The 16,285-nt window shown below is 46.5% G+C and overlaps 1 protein-coding gene across 3 annotated transcripts in view; it reads right to left on the reverse strand.

Annotated features, from left to right (window-relative positions):
• Positions 1–16,285, reverse strand: part of LOC147108131 (rho GTPase-activating protein 45-like) — a 245,525-nt gene that overhangs the window by 51,982 nt on the left and 177,258 nt on the right. For all 3 annotated transcript variants that reach the window (XM_086004625.1, XM_086004624.1, XM_086004626.1), the window contains 3 exons: positions 14,525–14,600; positions 7,730–7,867; positions 20–84 (listed from right to left, as the gene is read on the reverse strand). In XM_086004625.1, the coding sequence (XP_085860751.1) occupies positions 20–84; positions 7,730–7,867; positions 14,525–14,600 (279 nt within the window). The remainder of the gene's footprint in view (positions 1–19; positions 85–7,729; positions 7,868–14,524; positions 14,601–16,285) is intronic.

The following is a 16,285-nucleotide window of genomic DNA, read 5'->3' on the forward strand; positions in this document are numbered from 1 at the left end:
GGTTTCCTCGTGTCCTTACCTCTTGTGTGATAGAGTGTCTACAGGTGTGGATCAGCTTTGTCAGCCCTTTGGCAAAGTCCATTTCTGCACAAAATCATAAAATACTATTGTCATGAAACAGGTAAGTGTGGAATCACATAGCAGTTTTTTTTTTATCTTCTATCCACTTTGCATGGATAGTTGCTCATTGAAACCTCTCGCTGTCAAACACTGATGACCACAAATAACTGGGGGAAACAATGAGGCAGTGGGAAAAGACAAACGGCAGGATTGGCTGACGGGCTATCTAGTGTTTGAATCTGCCTGTAACAATCAGTTGGGAATTGTCGGATCTCATTCAGGCCACTCGATAGAAATAAGACAATCCCTCTTGGGCCCCTAACTCAGCCCATCTGCTGCGGAAACCTTCATCTATGCCTTTGTTATCTCCAGATTCAACTATTCCAATGTTCTGCTTACCGTCCCCCCATCCTCAAACATCAGCTCAACAAAAGCTTTGGCTCGCCGTGTAGTGTATGTACCTTTAGGAGAGAACTACTTTTACAGCTCCTGTATATTGTAGTACCGGCAGTGACCACACTTGTATATAAGCCTTGAGCATGCCTCTGTACTGTCAGTCTTGAGACTACCCTACTCCAGTAAACACCTGTTGATTGTTAAGTTACAACCTCCGTGTAGTTATTGGAAAACATCATACTCTAAGAATCACGGATTCAACAGTGGCGACGAGGTCGATTCGAATCTACCTACAACTCTGCATTTCCCTTCAAGGATTCGCTCCGGGAGGGCGGTGGAAGAAAGTCGAGGCCAGAAGCACGGGCGTCGACCACGAGCAGCCGCCCAGTCGTCCGGCAGAGAGTGAACGTCGCAGGGGAGGCTGTTGAGAGCCGGGCTTGGTTCCCCAGCCACGACGATCCAGCAACAGACTGGCAACAGGTACAGCGCAGACCCTTCCCGGACAGCGGCGGCTGGAGCCGACCGACGGCAGAGAAAAAGCCGAGCATCGCCGACGGGGTAAGAGAGAGGGTGAAGCGCACAGGGTGCAGCCGGGGGTTGAAAACCGAGCGGCGTCGAGGAAAAACAAAACAGAGAGAGCGAGGGTAAAGCAGCAGCCGGGTGTAGGACCGAGCGGCGGAAACGGGAAAGGCGCACAGGAGAACGCGCAGAGCACAGCCAGGGCTCAAGGGCTGAACAGCGTCCGCGGGGAGAAGGGAGAGCGCAGGAGACGCCACTGAGAAGAAGGGAGGGCGCGGGAGACGCCATTTTTAGAGGCCGCAGCGGAGAAGAAGGGCGAGCGCGGGAAGAAAGGAAAGCGCGGGAGACGCCATTTTGTGCCAGTGGAGAAGAAGGGAGAGCGTGGGAGACGCCATTTTTGACAGTTAAATCACACCCAGGGATGCCGAAGAGTGGCAGTATCTCTGCGTTCGACAATGAAGTCGAAGATTGGGCGACATATGTGGAACGCATTGAGGTGTACTGCAGAGCGAATGAAGTGCCAGATGCTAGGAAAGCACTGGTTTTGTTAAATTCCATGGGTGCAAAAACTTATGGCTTACTGCGAAACCTAATAACCCCAGAGAAGCCCGTGGATAAGAATTTCGAAAGCATAGTAGAAATCTTACAGGACCACTTAAACCCCACACCGCTGCTGATAGCAGAAAGATTTAAGTTCCACAAAAGGAACCAGCATAAAGACGAAAGTAATTCTGAGTACTTAACGGAACTGCGCAAGCTATCGAAACACTGCCAGTTTGGAGTGGGACTAGCAGATACGTTAAGGGACAAGTTTGTGTGTGGGCTTCAAAGTGAAGGAATCCAGAAACGGCTTCTATCAGAAAAGGATCTTACGCTGGACAAGGCTTTCAGCATGGCAGTGTCACACGAAGCAGCCGCAAGGGGCGCTGCAGAGATGCAACGGAGACCGCAAGAATATGGCACCAATGAAATGTCATATGGAGCAGGGAAGTGTTATCGCTGCGGCAGAACACACGACCAGAAGGATTGTTGGTTCAAGGACCAAGTGTGCAGACAGTGTGGAAAAGCAGGACACATAGCAAGAGTCTGCAGGTCAGGGAAGAAAACCAACAGCAAGAAATCTCCACAGGAGAAGTACAAAAAGGTACATAAGGTGATTGACAGTAGTTCAGACGAACAGAAAAGTGATACAGACTCCGGAAGCAAGGAGCTGGGTTGTCTGAAACTACATAAGGAAACCAAAATGGAGGATCACCAGACTATCTGGGTTACACTCAAGATAGACGGGGTCCAAGTGAAAATGGAATTGGACACAGGATCAGCCCTAACAGTCATAAACCAAAGGGACTACAAGCGGCTATTTTCACATATACCCTTGAAAGCTACAGAGATTGTCTTGAAGACGTACACGGGGCAAAAAGTCTACCCCAAAGGAAAAATAAGGGTGAAAGTGATATACAAAGGCCAGGAAATACCTAAAATGGACCTATATGTATTGCCAGATGGAGGACCACCACTACTAGGACGTGAATGGATCCGGAAGATACAATTAGATTGGCATTCCATACAGGCACTGAAGGTTGAGGCCAAAAAGGATGACGACGTCACACCTGGACGACTGTCAAAAATGCTAACTGACGCACAAGAAGTGTTCCAGGAGGGACTCGGAACACTAAAAGGCATAACAGCAACAATTAAAATAGAGGAAAATGCAAGCCCAAAGTTTCTTAACGCCAGACCAGTGCCTTATGCGATCCGACCAGCCGTCGAAGCAGAGCTGGAAGGGTTGGAACATTCAGGCGTACTGTCCAAAGTAGACTGGAGCGAGTGGGCTACACCCATCGTTCCTGTAATGAAGAGGTCGTTGAGTAATACGCCTGGGGAACCAAAGAAGGTCCGCATCTGTGGGGATTTTAAGGTGACAGTGAACCCAGTCCTTCACACGGTACAATATCCGCTTCCATGGATTGAGGATATTTTCGCCTCGCTATCTGGAGGTAAACGCTTCACCAAAATTGATCTAGCCCAGGCGTACTTGCAAATGGAGGTAGATGAAGCCTCGAAACAATACCTCATGATCAACACTCATAAAGGTCTCTACCAATACAACCGGCTGGTGTTCGGGGTAGCGTCGGCTCCGGCTATTTGGCAAAGGGCGACGGATCAAGTCCTGCAAGGGATTCCAGGGACCCAGTGTTATTTGGACGACATCCTGGTCACGGGCAAAAATGACAGTGATCACCTCGCCAACCTGGAGAAGGTGCTCACTAGATTAAAGGAATATGGGCTACGAGCTAATCGCCACAAGTGCGAGTTTTTCCAGAAGCAGATCTTGTATTGTGGCCACCTTATTGATGAAGAGGGGTTACATAAGTCCCCTGAAAAGATTGAGGCAGTAGTCAAGGCTCCAGCACCGGAAAATGTGTCACAACTGAGGTCGTTCCTCAGGCTGGTGAACTACTACCATAAGTTCTTACCAAATTTGTCTGCAGTATTACACCCACTGAACACCCTACTGCAAATGGGGGTACCATGGAAGTGGAATGATGAATGTAAACGAGCTTTCCAGAAGTGCAAAGAATTGATCACATCAAAAGAGGTGTTGGCCCATTTCAACCCAGCACTACCAATTAGTTTGGCATGTGATGCATCGCCCTATGGTATTGGAGCGGTGCTGTCGCACAAATTCCCAGATGGGTTGGAGAGGCCAGTAGCCTTTGCGTCTCGGTCACTAACCTCAGCCGAGCGCAACTACGCCTAGATTGACAGGGAGGCCCTCAGCCTAGTATGGGGAGTAAAAAAATTCAACCACTATCTGCATGGGCAGAAGTTCACCTTGCTGACTGACCACCAACCACTTGTCTCCATCTTTAATCCAAAGAAGGGCGTTCCGGTGATGACTACACAACGGTTACAAAGATGGTCCCTTTTTTTGGGGCGAACCAATATGAAATAGAATATAAAGGCACGAAACAGCATGGAAACGCTGATGGGCTATCACGCCTGCCACTGCCTGCTGTGGAGGCAGCACCAGCAGTGGACCCTATTGAGATATTTTATTCGTCAATAATTGAACGATTGCCAGTAACTAACGCGGATATAGAGGAGACCCACAATGATCGACATTGTCTCGGGTATATGATTTGACGGTGAGGGGATGGCCAACACATGGCGACTCACTGTTGCCAGCATTCTCATCCAGAAGAGAACAGCTGTCAGTATGCCAGGGGACAGTGATGTGTGGATCCCGAGTGGTAATTCCACCCAAGTTACGGGGGAGAGTGCTCAATGAGCTTCACGAAGGTCATCTGGGAGGGGTGAAAATGAAAAGCCTTGCTAGGGCTTATGTGTGGTGGCTGGGGATCGATCAACAAATCGAGGACCTAACCAAGAGCTGCTCAGGATGCCAGAAGGTCCAAAATGCACCACCACATGCCCCTCTACACCCATGGGAGTGGCCCTCCTCTCCATGGCAACGGGTGCATATTGATTTTGCTGGTCCATTCATGGACTCAATGTTCTTAATAGCAGTGGATGCTCACTCGAAATGGTCTGAGGTGATAAAAATGTCCTCAACCACTACAGAGAAAACGATTGCAGTCCTACGGACCATATTTGCCAGGAACGGCTTGCCAGAGCAGATTTGCTCTGATAATGGACCACAGATTGTGTCCGAAGAGTTTTGGAAATTTATGAGAAGGAATGGGGTAAGGCATTACACATCCGCCCCGTATCATCCAGCCACAAATGGATTGGCTGAGAGGTTCGTACAAACCTTTAAAAAGGCGATAAAGGCCATGTGCAATGATGAAATTCCACTACAGCATAAGGTGGACAATTTCCTGTTAGCCTACAGAAATGCAACACATGCAGTTACCAACCAGACCCCGGCTATGATGTTCTTTAACCGAAGGTTGAGATCTCGTCTGGATTTGCTCAGACCAAATGTGCGAAGAAATGTTGAGGATAAACAATTCCAGCACATCAGTGAGAAGCCGACAAGGAGCTTCAATGTAGGACAACCAGTCTTGGCCCGTGACTACCGAACAGAGAAATGGCAACCCGGAACGATATGCACACGGCAGGGGCCATTAATGTACACAGTGGATGTCGGGGAGAACATTGTGAGACGCCACGTCGACCAGATCTTAGCGTCACAGGAACGAGTCAACCCCATGTCTCGCGTACCTGGGGATGAACCCGACATACCGGTAGCATCTACCTCAGAAACAGTAGCAGTGGAAACTGACGAACTAACCGACGAAAGAGGGCCAGAATCGCCTCCGCACCAAGAACAAGAACCTCAGGAAAGGCGCTATCCAGAAAGGATCAGGAAGCCGCCCCAAAGACTGAATCTATAAATGGACTATGTCTGTTTAATGTGCATGTTAAAGTGTTAATTGTTATTTGAATATTATGGGTACTGCTAATCTAAAAAGGGGAGGAATTGTAGTGTATGTACCTTTAAGAGAGAACTACTTTTACAGCTCCTGTATACTGTAGTACCGGCAGTGACCACACCTGTATATAAGCCTTGAGCATGCCTCTGTCCTGCCAGTCTTGAGACTACCCTACTCCAGTAAACACCTGTTGATTGTTAAGTTACAGCCTCCGTGTAGTTATTGAAAAACATCATACTCTAAGAATCACGGATTCAACACTCCGTAACCTACTCTGTACCAAGTCTCACTCGCCTATCACCCCTGTACGTTGGCTCCTGGTCTCCCAATGACTAAAATATTAAATTCTTATCTTTGTGTTTAAACCCCTCAATGGCCTCACCCCACCCAATGCTACAAACTCTCCTGCCCCGAACTCCTTGTTGCTCTGTCTCTGGCCTCTTGTGTAGTGCTTCCCTCCTTCTTCCCACCATTGGTGGCAATGCCTTAGCCACCGAGGCCCTAAGATTTTGAATTCCCTCTCTCAATCCCTCCACTTCTATCTCTTCTGTTAAGACCCTTCTTAAAACCCAACTCTTTGACACCCCTCCTAGTATTTCCTTCTTTGGCTTGATAACCATTTTTTTCCTTACACCTTGATGAAGCACTTTGGGACATTAAGAACATAAGAAATAGGAGCAGGAGTAGGCCAATCGGCCCCTCGAGCCTGCTCCGCCATTCAATAAGATCATGGCTGATCTGATCCTAACTGCCAATCCACTATCACAGAACCATCTCCTGCATCCAACAGAATTAGACACACGAAATAGGAGCAGGATCAGGCTACATGGCCCCGGGGCCCGCTCCGCTACCCACAGGGCCATGACCGATCCGAACCTAGACTCATTTCCAAATTCCTGCCTGCTCCCCGTAACCCTTAATTCCCTTTACTTCTAGGAAACTGTCTATTTCTGTTTTAAATTTATGTAATGATGTAGCTTCTACAGTTTTTTGGGGCAGCATATTCCACGGACCTACCACCCTCTGAGTGAAGTAGTTCCTCCTCATCTCAGTTTTGAAAGAGCAGCCCCTTATTCTAAGACTATGCCCCCTAGTTCTAGTTTCACCCATCATCTGGAACATCTTCCCTGCATCCACCCGATCCAACCCCTTCACAATCTTATATGTTTCAATAAGATCGTCTCTCATTCTTCTGAACTCCAATGAGTAGAGTCCCAATCTACTCAACCTCTCCTCATATGTCCATCCCCTCATCCCCGGGATTAACCGAGTGAACCTTCTTTGTACTGACTCGAAAGCAAGTATGTCCTTTCTTAAGTATGGACACCAAAACTGTACGCAGTATTCCAGGTGCGGTCTCACCAATACCTTGTACAACTGAAGCAATACCTCCCTATTTTTATATTCTATCCCCCTAGCAATGAAAGCCAACATTCCATTGGCCTTCTTAATCACTTGATGCACCTGCATACTAACCTTTTGAGTTTCGTGCACCTGGACCCCCAGATGCCTTTGTACTTCAGTACTTTCCAGTTTCTTTCCATTAAGATAATAACTTGCTCTACGATTTTTCCTGCCAAAGTGCATAACCTCACACTTTCCAGTATTGTATTCCATCTGCCAAATCTCTGCCCACTTACTTAGCCTGTCTATGTCCCCTTGCAGGTTTTTGATGTCCTCCTCGCTCACTACTTTCCCCCCCATCTTAGTATCATCTGCAAACTTTGATATGTTACACTTGGTCCCCTCCTCCAAATCGTTAATATAGATTGTAAAGAGTTGGGGACCCAGCACTGACCCCTGCGGAACACCACTAGTTACTGATTGCCAGTCTGAGAATGAACCATTTATCCCAACTCTCTGCCTTCTGTTAGATAGCCAATCCTCTATCCATGCCAGAATATTACTCCCAATCCCGTGATTTTTTATCTTAAGCAATAATCTTGTGTGGCACCTTGTCAAATGCCTTTTGGAAGTCTAAATACACTACGTCCACTGGTTCCCCTTTATCCACCCTATAAAAGGTGCTATAGAAATGAAAAGTTGTTGTTAGAAGGAATTGTGATGTCCCTTATCTGGCGAGAACTTCTTATACAATCCAGTATATTGGTTGCACTAGTGTAAAACTTGCACTTGGCTTCCAACCTCGATCAAGTCCAAATTGCTTGGTCACCTCTAGGTATTGACTAAAGTTGTAATTGACTGATCACTATTTGATGAAAGTGACCAATAACACCATGGAATCCAGACTCGCCAAACAGAAAATACACACAGAATTAACTGACTTGTGCTGTATATCTCTTCATCTTAAGGTCACATTGACTATGACTGGGACAAACTCAGCATCCCCTCACCCAAAGCTGTTCTTTTGTCCAGGTAGTTGATCAGATCTTTCATGTACTTGGAGATGGTTTTGGCATATTGAAAAGCAGCTTCAACCCCACCCTCAGACCGCTGAAGTATTATGTCCACTTCTTCTGCAGAAAGGCTGCCTGTAATCCAGATATAAAAAAGGTGAGAAACAAGACATCTTTTATTTACAGTGCTTCAGGTAAAATGACTCAATTTCCAATAGGTTTCATAGAGATTGTGTGGGTATGTTTGGTTTCTTGAAATATTAGGGCCACTTTTTCTCCTCTGTGACTGGGAATGTTCAGTTCCTAGGAGCAGTGTATAAAAGGATGGAAACTTCGCTTGGATCAGGGCCCCGCTCCGACTATTCTACACCGATATTTCCAGACAGGCGAAGCTTGGCCTGTGTTTGGAGTAGACAGGCCCAGTGTAAGAATTCAGATGAGCTGAGAGGATGAATTCCCCTAGCTGCCTGCCTCAGTTTCCTTTGCTCTAGGCACTTTACAGCCTTCTGGACTCAACATAGAGTTCAACAATTTCAGATCACAACCTGGCCCCTATCATATATATTGTGACGGTACCACCGGGTGTCCCTTACATATATAATGTACATAATTCACTTTAACTTACCAATTTGGGCCGTTGCCCCTTTAAGAACGCGACGTGACGCGCTGACATCACGTTGCGCATCACGTGATGCACCCGCGACGGCCGCCGGCCCGGCCTCCCATAACGGCCGCCGGCACAGCGGGCCTACCGCGCCCGCGACTTCGGCCGCATCGGCCAGCTGCAGTGCCGGATGCCTCTCGCTCCCGTGACTTCGGCCGCAACGGCCAGCCACAGCAACGTGCCGGCGCAAGTCACATGACCGCCCAAGAGCGGGCAAACGCGCCAACGTCACGACACGGTCACATGACCACACGAGCGTGGGAAAACGCAGCCGAGCGTGATGACGTCATCACGCTCTTCACAGGACTGCGGACTCAGTCCTCGTGGCGTCTAACCTCTTCTATTCATTTCCAAATATCCACCACAGTGTTACAAGTTCCTAGAGGCTGATTTTCTGCAAGTTTTGTTTGATAAAGGGGGTCCATTGGGAGGGTGGAAATCCATTTTCTAAATAGTCAATTAGACTTCAGAGGGTCAGTGTAGGCTATAAATAGTGGATTTGTTCTGTTGGTTTGACTGCACCTACCAGCATTAATTTTCCTTAACTGTAGTGTTTCAACAACAACTTGCATTGATTTAACCCCTTTAATGTGGCAAAATGTCCCAAGGCACTTCACAGGAGTGAGATCAGACAAGAATCGACACCGATCCACAATAGGAGACATTAGGACAGGTGACCAAAAGCTTGATCAGTGAGATAGGTTTTAAGGAGGGTCTTAAAGGGAGGAGAGAGGTAGAGAGGTTTAGGGAGGGATTTCCAGAGCTTAGGGCCTAGATGGTTGATGGCACGGCCGCCAATAATGGGGTGAAGGAAATGGGGCATGGACAAGAAGCCAGAATTGGAAGAACGCAGAATTCTTGGAGGATTACAGGGCTGGTGGAGGTTATAGAGATTGGGTGGGGCGATGCCATGAACATGAGGATGGAAATTTTAAAATTGAGGCCTTAGAACCCTGGTAACATTCTGGTGAATCTGCACAGCATTCCTTCCAAGGCCAATATATCCTTTTTAAGATGCGGTGCCCAAAGCTGTCCACAGTTCTCCACAGGTGGTCTAACCAGGGCTTGCTTCAGCAAAGCTTCCCGCCCTTTCTATTCTAGTCCTCTAGTTATAAAGGCCAAAATCAAATTAGCCTTTTGGATTTTTTTTGCACCTGACTAACAATGTTCCCCCTAACTTTTTTTTGGGGTGCTCAGCCCCTTTAATGGGCTGTGTGACCCAGCAAAGATTTGCGCATGTGCGGAATTTCACACTGGGAAAGCCGGTCCCAGGCTGCTCGGGCGCGCAGCTTAGAGGGAACATTGCAGACTACTGCAGTTTAGTGATCTGTGTACATGGACCCCATAATTTCTTTGGACCTCCATTGTTCCTAGTTGGGAAGATGGGAGGCTGGCTAGGAGAGCTTTGGAATAGTTGAGTCTGGGAGGTAATAAAGGCATGGATGAGGGATTCAGGAGCAGATGGAGTCAAGCTGGGGCAGAGACAGGCGATTTTATGGAGTTGGCAGTACTCTGTCTTGGTGATGGAGAGGATATGGGGTCGGAAGCTCTGCTCAAGGTCAAATAGGATGCCGAGGTTGCGAACAGGCTGATTCCGTGGCCAGGGAGGGGAATGGAAGCGGCTGAGAGGGAACGGAGCTTGTGGTGGGGGGGCCGAAGACAATGGCTTCTGTCTTCCCAATGTTTAATTGGAGGAAATTTTAGCCATTCCATGTCAAGACGAGCAGTCTGACAACAGAGGCGGAGGGGACAAGAAAAGTGGCAGTGAGGTAGAACTTAGTATCATCTGCGTACATGTAGAAGCTGATGTGTTTACAGATGATGTCACCGAGGGGCAGCATGCAGATGAGAAATAGGAGGGGGGCCAAGGATAGATCCTTGGAGGACTCCAGAGTTAACGGTGCGGGGCCGGAAGAGAAGCCATTGCAGGAGATTCTCTGGCTCTGACTGGATAGATACAAAGGGGAATCATGCAAGGGTGGTCCTACTCCGCTAGATAACGGAGGAGAGGCGTTAGAGGAGGATGGTGTGGTCAACCATTTCAAAGGCTGCAGGCAGGTCAAGAAGGATGAGGGATAGTGCACCACCGTCATAGTCACGTAGGATGTAATTTGTCTCATTCGTATGTCACCCATTCCTTTATGCTTTCAGAAAAATTCAGTGTTTAATCTATGCTGACCAAAGTGTCAACTGTGGCTCAGTTGGTAGCACACTCGCCTCCGAGTCAGAAGGTTGCGGGTTCAAGTCCCACTCCAGGGACTTGAGCACATAAAGCTAGACTGACACTCCAGTGCAGTGCTGAGGGAGTGCTGCACTGTAGGAGGTGCCGTCTTTCGGATGAGATGTTAAACCAAGGCCCCATCTGCTCTCTCAGGGGGACGTAAAAGATCCCATGGCACTATTTCGAAGAGGAGCAGGGGAGTTATCCCCGGTGTTCTGGCCAACATTTATCCCTCAACCAACATCACTAAAGCAGATTATCTCGTCATTATCACATTGCTGTTTGTTGCTGATGTCTCAGAGCGGCTGCAGAACATCTTGGAAGGGGAGGGTGAACAGCCAGTTGTCGTGGTGCATATAGGCACCAAGGATATAGGTAAAAAGCGGGATATAGGGAGTTAGGAGGTAAATTAAAAAATAGGACCTCAAAAAGGTAGTAATCTCAGGATTGCTACCAATGCCACGTGCTAGTCAGAGTAGAAATAGAAGGATATTTCAGATGAATACGTGGCTAGAGGAATGGTGCAACAGGGAGGGATTCAAGTTCCTGGGACATTGGAACCGGTTCTGGGGGAGGTGGGACCAGTTCAAACCGGATGGTTTGCACCTGGGCAGGGCTGGAACTGATGTCCTAGGGGGGAGTGTTTGCTAGTGCTCTGGGGGAGGGTTTAACTAAAATGGCAGGGGGTTGGGAACCTGAGCAGGGAGACAGAGGAAAGGGAAACAAGGATAAAAGCAAGATAGGAAGGAGAAAAACAAAAGTGGCAGTCAGAGAAATCAACAGTTTAAATCAAACGTGGCCACAGTAAATAATAATTCTAATAGGTCTAAGAGCGTTAAAAGAACAAGCCTGAAGGCTTTCTGTCTTAATGCGAGGAGCATTCGGAATAAGGTGGATGAATTGGCTGCGCAAATATAGGTAAACGAATAGGATTTGGTTGGGATTACGGAAACGTGGCTCAAGGATGGCCAAGGCTGGGAACTCAACATCCAGGGGTATTCGATATTCAGGAAAGATAGGCAAAAAGGAAAGGGAGGTGGGGTAGCATTACTGGTTAAAGAAGGGATTAACACAATTGTAAGGAAGGACATTAGCTCTGATGATGTGGAATCTGTATGGGTAGAATTGAGAAATACTAAGGGGCAGAAAACGTTAGTGGGAGTGGTATATAGACCTCCAAACAGTAAGGCGGAGGTTGGGGATGGCATTAAAAGGGAAATTAAAGAAGCATGCAATAAGGGCACAGCAGTCATCATGGGTGACTTTAATCTACATATAGATTGGGCTAACCAAATTAGTAACAATACTGTGGAGGAGGAATTCCTGGAGTGTTTACGGGATGGTTTCCTGGACCAATATGTCGAGGATCCAACCAGAGATCAGGCCATCTTAGACTGGGTATTATGTAACGAGAAAGGATTAATTAGCAATCTTGTTGTACGAGGCCCCTTGGGTCGGAGCGATCATAATATGATCGAATTCTTCATTAAGATGGAGAATGAAGTAGTTGACTCAGAGACTAGGGTCCTAAATTTAAATAAAGGAAACTACGATGGTCTGAGGAGCGAGTTGGGTAGGATTGATTGGGGAATGGCACTCAAAGGGTTGACGGTGGATAGGCAATGGCAAACATTCAAAGACCGAATGGATGAACTACAGAATTTGTTCATCCCAGTTTGGCATAAAAATAAAACAAAAAAGGTGACTCAACCGTGGCTAACAAGGGAAATTAGGGATAGCATAAGATCCAAGGAGAGGACATATAAATTGGCCAGAAAAAGCAATAATCCTGAGGATTGGGAGCAGTTTAGGATTCAACAAAGGAGGACAAAGGGATTAATTAAGAAGGGGAAAATAGAATGAGAGAGTAAGCTTGCAGGGAACATAAAAACTGACTGTAAAAGCTTTTATAGATATGTGAAGAGAAAAAGATTGGTGAAGTCAAGCGTAGGTCCCTTGCAGTCAGAATCAGGGGAATTTATAATGGGGAACAAAGAAATGGCAGACCAACTAAATACATATTTTGGTTCTGTCTTCACAAAGGAGGACACAAATAACCTCCCAGAGATGCCGGGGAACATAGGGTCTGATGAAAGGGTGGAACTGAAAGAAATCAGTATTTCTAGGGAAATGGTTAGGGAAATTGATGGGACTGAAGGCCGATAAATCCCCAGGGCCTGATAATCTACATCCTAGGGTACGTAAGGAAGTGGCCCTAGAAATAGTAGATGCATTGCTGGTCATCTTCCAGAACGCGATAGACTCTGGAACAGTACCCATGGATTGGAGGGTAGCTAATGTTACCCCACTATTCAAAAAAGGTAGTAGAGAAAAAGCAGGGAATTATAGACCGGTAAGCCTGACATCGGTAGTGGGGAAAATGCTAGAGTCCATTATAAAAGATGTAATAGCAGAGCACTTGGAAAGCAGCAACAGGATCGGACAAAGTCAACATGGATTTACAAAAGGTAAATCGTGCTTGACTAATCTACTGGAATTTTTTGAGAATGTAACTGGTAAAATAGATAAGGGAGAACTGGTGGATGTGGTGTATTTGGACTTTCAGAAGGCTTTCGCTAAGGTCCCGCATAAGAGATTAGCGTGCAAAATTAAGGCACATGGGATTGGGGGCAAGGTATTGACTTGGATAGAGAACTGGTTGGCGGATAGAAAGCAAAGAGTTGGAATAAACAGGTCGTTTTCCGAGTGGCAGGCAGTGACTAGTGGGGTACCGCAAGGATCGGTCCTAGGACCCCAGCTGTTCACAATATATATTAATGATCTGGACGAGGGAATTGGATGTAATATCTCCAAATTTGCAGATGACACAAAGCTGGGTGGGAGGGTATGCTGTGAGGAGGATGTCGTGAAATTCCAGTACGATTTGGACAGGTTGGGTGATTGGGCAGAAACATGGCAAATGCACTATAATGTGGATAAATGCGAGGTTATCCACTTTGGTCGCAAAAACCGGAAGGCAGACTATTATTTGAATGGCAATAGATTGGGAGAAGGGGAAGTGCAAAGAGACCTGGGTGTTCTTGTGCACCAGTCGCTGAAGGTAAGCATGCAGGTGCAGCAGGCGGTTAAGAAGGCAAATGGTATGTTGGCCTTTGTAGCAAGAGGGTTCGAGTACAGGAACAAGGATGTCTTGCTGCAGTTGTACAGGGCCTTGGTGAGACTGCACCTTGAGTATGGTGTGCAGTTTTGATCGCCTTATCTAAGGACGTTCTTGCCATGGAAGGAGTGCAGCGAAGATTCACCAGGCTGATACCTGGGATGGCAGGAATGACGTATGAGGAGAGATTGTGTCGATTGGGCTTATACTCACTGGAGTTTAGAAGATTGAGGGGGGGATCTCATCGAAACCTATAAAATTCTGTCAGGCCTGGACAGACTAGATGCAGGAAGGATGTTTCCGATGGCCGGGGAATCCAGAACCAGGGGTCATAGTCTAAGGATAAGGGGTAAGCCATTTAGGACTGAAATGAGGAGGAATTTCTTCACCCAGAGTGGTGAACCTGTGGAATTCTTTGCCACGGAGGGCGGTGGAGGCCAGTTCATTAAATATATTCAAGGAGTTAGATATATTTCTTAAGGCTAAAGGGATCAAGGGATATGGGGAGAAGGCAGGGGCAGGGTACTGAATTTGGATGATCAGCCATGATCTCATTGAATGGCGGAGCAGGCTCGAGGGGCCGAATGGCCTACTCCTGCTCCTATCTTCTATGTTTCTATGGATCTTGCTGTGTGCAAAATTGGCTGCCGCATTTCCTACATTACAACAGTGACTACACTCCAAAAGTACTTCATTGGCTGTAAAGCGCTTTGAGATGTCCGGTGGTTGTGAAAGGCGCTATATAAATACAAGCCTGTCTTTCTTTAAAAGCCACTGAATGCACATTACCTGAATCGCTTAACTCATCCTTCACTTGTACCATATCGCCTTGTGCAGCAATTCCACCACACAGATTCTCCATTGACTGAAAAGACACACAAAGGAAATTAGACTCCATTAGTGCATAGATGAGCAAACCAAGTGGCCAGGACAAGTAAGCAAGGTATCCTTTCAGCTCATCTTAGAGCAACCATCATCCACTAACAGTAATGAGGATCATTCCAAGGTGAAGCCAGAGGTTTCGATCAGCAGCGATATTCATCACAGCCTTATTACAAGATGCAAAGCATTAAGAATACCGTTTCAGTCCAGTACTTTGTTCGGGTTCCGCCCACGCTGCCTGAATTCTCATTTTCCTTTACTAAGTAAAACCACACTGCTGCCAAACACTATTAAAGCTCTTTGTTTTGTCCCAAAAACTAACAAAGGGACAATGACAGTAAAATCTCAATTCATGTTTTGCTTTAGGTTAAACTGAACATTCTTGCATTCTGACACACAGCCACTACTTACCTTCATAAACAATACCGATAATTATGCCAGCAATAGAAAATACATTTTGTGCAGCAAAAATCTAAAAACATAATCGTCCAGGACAAGTAATGCAGTAACAAGTAACGCTTTGTACAGCTCAATGGAATAATATGTTGCCGTTACAGGCATCAATGATTCTCCATTGGATCAAGGCAACTTATGCTGTAAAATCCTGCGCTCCCTGAATAAATGAATTGCTGGCAGGGATGAGAGATCCTACTTTGGGTTGGATTTTCAGTTCAAAACTTGAGCTCAAGGTTTCAAACTGGAGCCCAGATCTGAACCAGTGAAATTGCCCAGCCAAGTCTAACTCTTCCAATGAAGGCTCCCACCAAATCATGGACCTTCCTTTCTCTGCGAAATGCTGGTTGAGCTGCTGTATTTTTCCAATCATTTTCAGCTCTTTCAGATTGCCAGCATATGCACTTTTCCTTATTCTCTCTGTATAGCAAAAGCCAAACCTGGCTGAGCTCCAAGTGTAGGTTCGGTGGGACCTCTTACGCGCACACACACACAAAGCACACACCCCTCAAATCTTGCCAAGTTCAGGAAAGTTTCCCTTGTTTAGCAGAACTATACTTATCCTTACCTGCTAGATGATGATGTGTTGGGTTAAGATTCAAGCAGATATTAATGATCAACTTTTTTATATTTAGAGCATCTATCTTGTGTCTTGCAGTACAGATGTTATTTCTCCTCCCCCACACTCTCTTTCTCCTGCCTTTGAACTCTACAGAGCTACTAGATTACACTCTGGAGGCTGCTGGTAATGGCCTGCCTCCGACAGTTAAAGAGCACATTATCCTTTAGTGGGACTTTTGGAGGCTGCCTCAGTTGGAATATCGAAGAGTAAAACCTGTGTTGCAAAGTGACCCTCAAGTCATGGGGATCAAGTGTGGCAAATCAAACGAAAATAAAACAAAATGAACTTGGATACACCACAACTGACAAAAAAAAGGCTTTCGCAAGAAACACACAGTCCCTCAGTCTTTCACCGGAAAGGAAATGGCGTTTGAATTTTCAGTGCAAGAAGGGCCATTTTCTCCCTGATGACGTTCCTGTCTGCTAGATGTATTCGAATAACCTGGTACTTTGTGGCTAAATAAAGGGTCGATGCCAATGGAAACCTAAAGTGGGAGTAGGGGGATCAGAAAGATCAGGCATTTTGCACTTTTCACACAACAATACAAAACACAATCTGCATTGTAATTATATACTTCAACAGACAAGTTCACT

The sequence above is a fragment of the Somniosus microcephalus genome, chromosome 13 (assembly GCF_052327205.1).
Source record: "Somniosus microcephalus isolate GS21.2 chromosome 13, FLI_Smic_1.0, whole genome shotgun sequence".
Lineage (NCBI taxonomy): Eukaryota > Metazoa > Chordata > Chondrichthyes > Squaliformes > Somniosidae > Somniosus > Somniosus microcephalus.